Source organism: Paroedura picta, chromosome 6, assembly GCF_049243985.1.
Source record: "Paroedura picta isolate Pp20150507F chromosome 6, Ppicta_v3.0, whole genome shotgun sequence".
In the NCBI taxonomy this organism is placed as follows: domain Eukaryota; kingdom Metazoa; phylum Chordata; class Lepidosauria; order Squamata; family Gekkonidae; genus Paroedura; species Paroedura picta.
The window spans coordinates 104451070-104461515 of record NC_135374.1 but is presented as its reverse complement, the minus strand read 5'-3'; the positions used below and the strand labels follow the sequence as shown (position 1 = coordinate 104461515).

At 47.8% G+C, this 10446-nt stretch overlaps 1 protein-coding gene across 1 annotated transcript; it reads left to right on the top strand.

Moving 5' to 3' along the window:
* Positions 1 to 232: 232 nt before the first annotated feature.
* On the top strand, positions 233 to 9921 carry SLITRK6 (SLIT and NTRK like family member 6). Its single transcript, XM_077343876.1, has 2 exons — positions 233 to 1336; positions 6760 to 9921. The coding sequence occupies exon 2, from the start codon at positions 6770 to 6772 to the stop codon at positions 9299 to 9301; it is 2532 nt and encodes an 843-aa protein (XP_077199991.1). The 5' UTR covers positions 233 to 1336; positions 6760 to 6769; the 3' UTR covers positions 9302 to 9921.
* Positions 9922 to 10446: the final 525 nt, after the last annotated feature.

Below are 10446 nucleotides of genomic sequence, written 5' to 3'. Positions count from 1 at the left end.
TGCAAGAACGCGCATGCACACACACACACAAACGAACGCACACGTCCTCCTAGTTAAACCACCAGGCAGGGGTAGTCAAACTGCGTCCCCTCCAGATGTCCATGGACTACAATTCCCATGAGCCCCTGCCACGTGGCAGGGGCTCATGGGAATTGTAGTCCATGGACATCTGGAGGGGACGCAGTTTGACTATCCCTGATAGAGGGCAGTGTGGCAGAGCCCCCTTCCCACTCTGAGCCAGGCTTTCGGTCTTTTGACAGGCAAATTTCTTCCAGGCAGGGATCAAGATCTGTGTTTTGATTTGGGGGATGCGGGAGAGGGTTAAAGAAAGAGAACCGCAACCTGGCTAAAAACCCGGGATGCGGGATGCGGGATGCTCGGGCCATCGTTGGGAGCCCAACTGAAAGGAAAACTGCCTCTCCAAGGGAGAAAGACCAGACGAATGCAGCGGGCAGGGTCTAGAATCGAAATTATTACACTCGCACACCCCCTCCTCGCCGTCCTGACTGCTATTGCCATCCCTGGCAGGGCTGAGCCACCGAACCGAACGTAACTTGCAGCGGCTTCAGGTGCTCGTTCGGTTTCGTGCCAGGGATTTTTTCTTTCTTTCTTTTTTTTAATTATTATTTATTTATTTCATTTCTTCTTCTTCTCCTCAAAGGAGGAGGTGATCTAATTTGCGGCAGGAGCAGGAGGCGGGGCCGAGCCCGGCTAAGGTGGAGCCGCGTCTCGCGCGAAACGGCACGGGGCCCCGATTAAAGCGCGCGGCCGCGGAAGGGCTGCCAGAGGCTGTCCCAAGCCAAGGAGGCTCGCCTTTGCTCCCTGCCTCGCCGCCTGCAAACAACCAGCGCCGGGGACCCATAGCGGGCGGGCGGGCGAGGCTGAAGGGCGGCGAGAGAGCCCTCTTGCCCGGCCAACCCCCCGCCCGGTCGGGCAGCCGAAGAGTTTGGAGTCCCGCCGAGCTCGCAAATGGTTAACGGCCCCGCCGAAAGTCAGCCGGGCAGCGGCAGCGGCGGCGGCGTCTGCCGTGAATGTTAATTGAGGCGAGCGGGGGACCGCCGCCCGGGCGCAGGATGGGGTCGCTGCACGCCGCTCGCCCGGACCCGTCGCGCTGACCCGGCTCCCCGCCAGCGCCGCACCGCAAGGGGCTCCATGGGGCCGCGCTCCTTCGCCAGGCCGCCTTGGTAACTGGGCAGAGCGACGGAGGAAAGGAACCGCGGCGAGCGAGCGGGCGGGCGGGCGCCGAACAAGGGACGGGCTTGTCCTGCAGGGAGCAGCAGCTGCCGGCGAAGGGGGCATCGCCGCTCGCGTCCGTGGGGGTGGCGCGGCTGTCCAGGTAAGCGGCCCCTGCGGAGAACTTCGCCGCCGGTTCGAGCCCCCTTTCGCACCCACGGGGTCTGCCCCCCCTTTTTTTGCAATTTGGGTGGGTGGGTGTTTTATCCCCCCCTCCCTCCCTCCCTTAGGGGGTTGGAAAGGGTTGAATGGGGTTTCTCCCCGGACGGGCTTCGATCCTGCAGATGGCAGTGAGCTGGGCCATGAAGCGCTGGCCAACGGGAGCGGGGGGGAAGGCTCGTGGGAATGGCACCTGGGACTTGAAAGCCGGCGCGGCGGTGGGGGGTGGGGGGAGCTGGTGCATTTTTTGTTGTTGTCCAGTTTTGCCTTTGAAGTCTGACCGGAGGAGGCTTCGCCCGCCGCCTTCCTTCGCGGGAGGCGGCCGCTGGCTCTCCCCAGTGCTGTAAACTTGGAAAGGAAACCAGAAGGCTCTTGGGTTGGGCAAGAGAGTGAGTGTGTGTGCGTGTGGTTGTTAAAACCAGAGGTGATTGTTGCCAACCCGAGGCAAAGAAACTTTTCTTCTTCTTCTTCGCCTCCAGGCGGCTCGTTGGTTGCTACTTTTTTGGAAGAGCTATCCACTTTTGGATAATGCGCTCCTTGGAGACTGCGCTTTCAGTGCAGTTTTGCATCAGGGTCCCCGCCCTCCCCCCGTGCAAAACAGGGAAATCTACGATACTGCACTTGGAAGGGCATTGTCCAACATGTGCAGAAGTGGCATTGACTTTTCCTTCACATCATTCCCTCCCCCTCCCATCGGAAGGCTCAAAAGGGAACTATTTCCCCCGTTTCCTAACTTGATTCAAGGAATGGGAAGTCAGGGAAGACAAGAGAAGCATCATATCACAGCCCCTTATAACAAGGGAGCAACTGGTGGTGTTCAGGGAATTAGAATCTCCTAGGGGCCCTTTAGAGCAGGGGTAGTCAAACTGCGGCCCTCCAGATGTCCATGGACTACAATTCCCATGAGCCCCTGCCAGCATTTGCTGGCAGGGGCTCATGGGAATTGTAGTCCATGGACATCTGGAGGTTTGACTACCTCTGCTTTAGAGTATTGTCAAGGTAATGGTGTCTGTGATATGAGATTAGTGCCACAGAGCCATGCTTAGGAGGATATATGTTTTAGGGTTTTTTTTTAGTGGGGGGTCAATGTTCCCTGAGCATCTGTGGTGTTTCTAGTGGCAGTGACAGCGGTGTTTCTAGCGGCCTTTGGAGGATGGGATGGGAACACGAATAGGGATTAGGAAGAGGAAATCTAAAAGAAGGTGGATTCTGGTCTTGTGAGATGGTGTCGGAGCTTCCAGCATCCTTCTGCAGAGAAAGGGAGAAAGAGAGGCTGGCTCATTGCAGTGCATCCTGCAAAAGTGCGACAGGGCTTAAAAGGAAAAGTGCTTTCCAGTTGGCTGCAGATGCTTTTTCAACTTTCCCATTGGGGAACGAGAAAGGGGCTAGGCTTTCACCTTTCCGACAAACGCACCTTCCTCTCGCTCTGCTAAGGCTCCCCCCTCTTCTAGATGGCAAACACGTCCTCTGGTGCAAGGGTGCACTTTAAACCGGTGCGTGTTGATTTAATTCCCCATAATTGTGCCCAAGGACAACATAACTAGGAACCGAGAAATGCCGTGTTTGCATACGAGACGAGCCATTAAGGAAAGACAAAATTGGGATCGACGATCCAGTCCTTTCTCCATACACTGCAGTTTCGCCCCCCCCCCCCAACACACACACCTTGGGTTCTGCTAAATAAAGTCTTAGGCGTTAAAAGTAAAACAAATTCTGCTTTAAGGGCAGGTATTTCCACCACCATCTAAATGCCTTGAAATCATAGATCTGCATGCTAGTTCTTGCCCAGAAGTCTGCTGTAAAAAGATAGGCTAATTAAGATAATCAGCTAGGGATGGTAACCATGTCAGTGCGGTTCTTGAATTGCCCCCTCACCCCCTTAATGAGCCTATCATGCATTCCAACAGTTGTATGTATATTCAGCTCTGCATGGAGGGTTACCTTCAGACTTGCACACCCATTTCAATGACAAGTAAGCCAAGGTGCCTGGTTTTAAAGCAGTGTTGGCCATTGCTTGATGTCCAAATTCTAGGAACCTAAGCTTGACCACCTTGGTGGACAGCAGGTTTTCTGCTAAGATCAGAGTTACCACCTACAGACTACAGAGTCATAGCTTCATCCTATGCATGCTTACTTGGGAGTAAGGCAATGAACTCAACCCAGCGTATACCCAGTTAAGTGTGCCAGGGCTGTAGCCTAGCTATATATAGACTCATGTTTTGCAGAACAGCCATATTCTTTGCTTTATCGGGGTACTTGTGACCGCAAATTCCGGGAGGATGGCTTGCAAAATCTCCTGATTGAGTGGCCTGAGTCGCTGAGAGGCATGAAGGCAAGCCAAACAAAACCATGCTGCACACATGGTCCTAATTCTGAAGTCGTGCACAGATGTTTTGAGGAAGAACAACAAAAAAAAATTAAGCTTGCACCTTTTTGGTTGGATGCGTATGTCAAACTATTTCCGATCCAGCAGAGCTAGCAAAGGCTGCAGTCCTTTAAACGCTTCCAAAGGAATCGATCCGTTGACTTCAGAGTGCAGTGTTGTAGCCCTATAAGAAAGGGGTGACATGAAAAGGAAAACATGTACTTCCATGAAATATGTTTTGAATCCTCTTCCTCCACGGTGGAGGGATTCTTCTTTAGAAACTGTGGAGCAAGTTGACTTTGTTAATAAATTGCAAACAGAGAGTGACTCCATGAGAAACAGAGGGAAACACTCAGCCGTGACATAACAGACACCCATAAGCGAAGATTTTTTAACCATAATTAAAGCTGTGTAAAAGACTTGCTTTAGATAAATAATTGAGTATAGCTGCTAATTGGAGAGTCTCATAGGACTTGCTGCTCCCCAGATCGCATTGCTCAACCCAGGTTGCTTTAACGAGAATGCATGTTTTTAATCATATTGACAATATATTAGTCATAAAACTCTTATAGCTTGATGCTGTATTTGTCTGGGAGTGGAGGGAACGCTGTAACCTATAAAGTGCCTGGAACTGATAACCTATAAAGTGCCTACCAAGTTTTTTTATTTACCTGGCATTACCGTCTTTCCATTGTTACTGGTGTGGGTATATGCCTACCATTTATACACATACAAACCATTGGAAAAGACATTGATTAAATAAGATGTGATGGTGTAAGTAGTGAGGAGATAGATGTCCAAGATGGGCCAAGTATCAGGCATTTTCGGAATATTTGCAAATGAGTTTAAATGTTCGGGGGACTGGATGATACAAGAACAAGATTCAAATGCAGTAGGACCTTAAAGACCTACAAGATTTCCAGAGATGCTCTGGAAATCTTGTCGGTCTTGAAAATCTCACTGCACTTGAATCTTGCTATCCTCCTGAAATTATCTTCATGGATTGTGCAAGGATCCATATCCTCAGCCCAACTGAGCAAAAACTCTTCCCATGTTCAGTAGTCAGCCGAGCAGCATACTGTACCAAAACTTTGAGTTGCTAGTTCCCCCCCAGCCACTGGTGGGCGTATAGGGAGTAGGTTTGCAAACTCCATGTTGGGAAATCCTGGAGATTTGGGGAGTGGAGCCTGGGAAGGCCAGGGATCTCAGTGTGTTACAGTCCCACAGAGTTCTTCCTCCAATGCATTTATTTTTCCAGGGGGAACTGACCTCTTTAGATGTCTGGAAATGAGCTGTAAATACGAGAGATTCCCAGATCCCACCTGGAGGCTGGCATCCTTCACAGGAATGGGTGCAAAGAGTTAGTTCTTCACCCAAGTGCTATCTTGCAGCAGGACATGTTTGTTGCCAGTTGCTCCTTTCTTGTGGCAACCTGTCCAATGTGGCTTCCTGAGCACCACTGCTACTGCAACGTGTGTCCTCCTCGTGCTGTTCCAGAAATTTCAGACATCAATGATCACATGGGAGGAGTTCACAGAACATCTCTGTCTTACATCAGCAATGTTACTCCTCAAAACTGGACTGATCAATGCAGACCCAGAGGGGTTTCACATGACTGGTCTCTTCCTGAACAGTCTGTGTTTTGAACATGACTAGGACACACTGCAATAGATCCCATGTTCTGAAAGGTCATGTCAGGTGGGACATTTCTAGCCTCATCAGTAGCACAATGGAACAGCAGCTAAGCCCAGAGGAATGTATTTTCAATAGTTGTTTTGTTGTGAATCTCCACTAAGAAGTAACAGCATAAGTAGGCATGCCAGTCCCCATGCTAGGAATTCCCTCGAAATGGAGGTCATCTCCAGATTAAAGGGATCAGCTCCCCTGGAGAAAATGGCTGCTTTGGAGGGTGGACTCCAAAGCATTATACAACACTGAGGTCCATCCTTGCCCCAAACCCCACCCACTCCTGGCTCCACTCCCAAAGTCTACAGGTATTTCCCAACCCAGAGCCAACAACCTTACCTACCTAAAAGAATTCTGGCTGGAGCATTGCACTTCAGTCTTGGTATTGTACTGAAATTATCTTCATGGATTGTGCAAGGATCTTTATCCTCAGCCCAACGGCTACAGAAACATTTTTTGTCTGGTCTGTTTCCCCCCCCCCCCCAATTTATTCTGTATCCTACTAATATGACTTCCCTACTCAACTGCTATTATTAAAAGAAAAAGTTAAACTGTTTAATTACCGAAAAAGCATTCTCTTTGATGTTCTTTGGTACTGTAGTCTTCCACATATGTTCTTGGAACTTTCTTCCATATGTTTCTGGCACTGAGAAAAATGCAGATCAGGTTTATGTAGTCCATGCTGCAGTCTCTCTCCTCTTAGACTCTTCATATGAAAGCTTTTACTTTATGAAAAAAGAAAGCAAGCCAAAGAATTCCCTAGGGTTCCAAAGAACAAAAAAAATGGCCAGTTTCTTGGGCAACATAATCTTTAATCTCCTGCAGCTAGGACAGTCACACACTCTTTAAGGGAAGGCTACAATAGCATTTGGGAAGGATACAGGTCCTTTTATCACTTGTTTAACATGTGAGACTTGGGGGGGGGGGAAGCTTTCCATTGTAGGAGAAGAGAATGGCTACCCAGCATGGAAACAACACAGGGATGCCCCAGAGCACCTTGACTCTCATGAGCTAGACATCCTTCTTCTGGAAACTGGATGCTCTATACAGCCCATTTCTGCCATACAGAATGATATAGCATAGCACTTAGGACAGGGGTGGACAAACTGTGGTCCTCCAGATGTCCATGGACTACAATTCCCATTTGCTGGCAGGGGCTTGTGGGAATTGTAGTCCATGGACATTTGGAGGGCCACAGTTTGACCACCCCTGAGTTAGGAGTTGTTCTTCAGTGACTAGTTTGGCTATGGAAACATACGGTTTTGTAGTCTCAACCCTGAGATGGTAACTTCTTTTTTTTTAATTGTATTTTTCAGAAGCTGCTGGATGACCATGAAGCTCTGGATCGTTGTGTTCTGCTTGACGGAAATTGCCTGTGATCTATTGCATTCCGAACTGGTTTTCCCTTCAGCCATTGGCTCTTGTGAGATGCTGTGTTCATGTGAGGAAAAGGATGGCGTCTTTATAATAAACTGTGAAGAAAGAGGCATCAAGGAGTTATCTCAAGTACACATTCCACCATCCCGGCCTTTCCTCCTTAGTCTTCTGAACAATGGCTTGACCATGTTACACATGAATGACTTCTCCAGCTTTAGTAATGCTCTTTCACTCCACCTTGGATTTAATAACATTGTAGACATTGAACCTGGAGCATTTAATGGGCTCAGCCACCTTAAGCAACTTCACATCAATCACAACTCTATAGAGATACTGAAAGAGGACACATTTCATGGGCTGGAGAACTTGGAATTCCTGCAAGCGGACAACAATTTCATTACCATCATTGAACCGAGTGCCTTCAGCAAGCTCAACCGGCTTAAGGTGCTCATTTTAAATGATAATGCCATTGAGTTTCTTCCTCCCAATATATTCCGCTTTGTGCCATTAACTCACCTGGATCTGCGGGGGAACCAGCTGCAGACCTTGCCCTACGTTGGTTTCTTAGAACATATTGGCAGAATCCTGGATCTCCAGTTGGAAGACAACAAGTGGGTCTGCAATTGCGACCTGCTCGAGTTGAAGGTTTGGTTAGAAAACATGCCCCCCCAGTCCATCATAGGTGATGTTGTATGCCACAGCCCTCCCATTTTGAAAGGTAACATTTTGAGCAGATTAAAAAAGGAATCGCTTTGCCCCACACACCCAACAAATGACCTTGACTCTCCTTCAGGGTCATTGCCCTTGGTGGTTACCACCTCAGTTAGTGATAGTCACTTCTCAACCAAGGTAATACCTATTCTTAAAGCTCCCACCAAGGAATCCAGCATAATCCTTCCAGTCACAAAACCAGCCACTCTGCTTCCTGGGATCTATTGCCCGGTCCCCTGTCAGTGTACCAGCCACATCCTCGCAGGGATCTTAATGCAATGTCAAGAACAGAACATTGAAAGTGTGTCCGATTTAGGACCTCCTCCTCCAAATCCAAAAAAACTTATCCTGTTAGAGAACATTATCCAGACCATACAAAAATCAGACCTGGTGGAGTACGGGAGTCTGGAAATTCTTCACTTGGGAAACAACCGTCTTGAAATCCTAGAAGAAGGCTCCTTTCTCAATCTCACTAAACTGCAAAAATTATATCTCAACGGCAATCGTCTCACGAAGCTCAATCGCAATTTATTTTTGGGCCTCCAGCGACTGGAGTATTTGTATCTTGAATACAATACTATCAAGGAGATTGCAGCAGGGACCTTTAATCCAATGCCTAAACTGAAGGTCCTCTGTTTAAACAATAATCTTCTTCAGACTTTGCCACCCCATATTTTTTCTGGAGTTCCTCTAACCAGGCTCAATCTGAAAACCAACCAATTTGCACATTTGCCCATAGGGAATGTCTTGGACGATCTGGATCTCCTGGTACAAATTGAGCTGGAAGACAACCCATGGGATTGCACTTGTAACTTGGTCGGGTTGCAGCAGTGGATACAAAAGCTGAATAGAAATACAATGACGGGGGAAATTTTCTGCATGTCTCCGAGGCATCTTGTGAAAAAGGAACTTCGATTGCTGAGCAGTGATGACTTGTGTCCGGATTTATTAAACAGCCCAGCCCTCCCGACTCATGCTAGTTTCATTGTTGTTACAACAGCATCAACCACCACCAACACAGCAGGCACACTTCTGAGATCGCTAACGGACGCTGTCCCTCTCTCGGTTTTAATCCTGGGGCTCTTTGTGGTGTTGATCACCGTCATCTTTTGTGCAGCAGGTATTATTGTTCTCGTTTTACACCGGCGGAGAAGGCACAAAAAGAAGCAAGCTGATGAGCAGATGAGGGACAGCAGTCCTGTGCAGCTTCAGTACAGCATGTATGGCCACAAGACAACCCACCACACCAGTGAGCGCCCAGCCACAACGTTGTATGAACAGCGTATGATCAGCCCCATGGTTCAAGTTTATCGAAGTCCATCCTTTAGCCCCAAATGTGTGGATCATCACAAGGAAGAGAGGAACGAGAAGGACATGAACAATTCTAAACACCTCCGCAGGGGGCTCTTAGAAAGGGAGCACTCCTCCCCCCTGACGGGGTCAAATGTCAAATACAAAGCTACGGACCAATCGCCTGAGTTCCTTTCTTTCCAGGACGCGAGCACTTTGTACAGGAACATTCTTGAAAAGGAAAGAGAATTTCAGCAACTTGGGATAACAGAATACCTACGGAAAAACATTGCCCAGCTCCACCCCGATATGGAAGTACGTTACCCGGGAGCTCATGAAGAGCTCAAACTGATGGAGACGCTCATGTACTCTAGGCCCAGGAAGGTTTTGTTAGAACAGACTAAAAATGAATATTTTGAGCTCAAAGCCAACTTGCATGCTGAACCTGATTATCTGGAGGTTTTGGAACAGCAAACATAAAAAAAGAAACCCCGAACTTTGGAGGGGGGATTAGAGCATAATACTAAAGTTGGAACTGTGTAAATAAAAGTGCCTTATCATAATGTGTCACCAATCAGAACTCTAAGCACAGCAGTAATCCTATCGTTGAAATAAAAAAGAAACTCTCAGGGATAACTGTGTGAAGCCATGGGAAAGGTTGCAGGCAAAATGTCTCTCCCCCACATTAACTGTGAACTTTGTGTTCCTGGACATTGAGAAAGTACAGGATGCCATATTGTTCTAAACCTTGCACAGCTGTCCTTCATTCTGGCCCATTATGCGCACACATCGTATTGCATATCATCAGTGCAGTAAGCCACTAATCTTGACTTCAGATTCTGTGTCCGCCTTACACAGCATTCTTTTTCTTCCAATGTATTTATTCTACAGCTACAATCAAAAGTAACATTTTTCCAAATTGGGGTGGAATGTCACTTGCAATGTGTGAGGAATGGGGTCCGAAGGGTTTTGTTTTTATTTAAATGTACACAGTTGCCCTATTGCAGTTCTGCAGAAGTGTCCAGCAAGCGCCTTCCATGCGTTTTAGTGTGAGTTTGTTGAATGAAAGGGAACAGAAAGGAATGTAGGCAACGGGGGGGGGGGGGACGGGACCCAATATTGAAATTGGCAAGATCTTTTTTTTGAATCTGACAAGCAGATGCAAAGTCCCAATTTTACATATTCCAGAGCACTAGGGCATTCTGTGCTGTGTTGTCAGGCACTCTGAAAAATAGGAGTCACGTGTACTCATAATCTGGTGGATTATGTTGACTGTACAGAATGCATGGTAGAACCTGACATTGGCATTGCAAGAGGAGACCACTGACAACATGTGTGTGTGAATGTACCTGTGCAAAGTTGGCTACAACTCCACCATACTTTGCACAGGACAGTAATTTGTATGGCCGAGGAATCCTTTCTCATAAGCTCTGAAAAGCTTTTTAATGTGCCACTAAATTGAAAAATGTGACGGGTATTTTTGCCAGCGCCCTAGTGCAGCAGCATAGTAATGCTAATTTCCTACCCTTCTTTGCAAAATTGCATGTTTTTCTCTTTGTGATTATCTAATTTGATCCTGCACACCAATCATGATATTTTAAAACGGCAGTTTTAAAAGCCTGTCC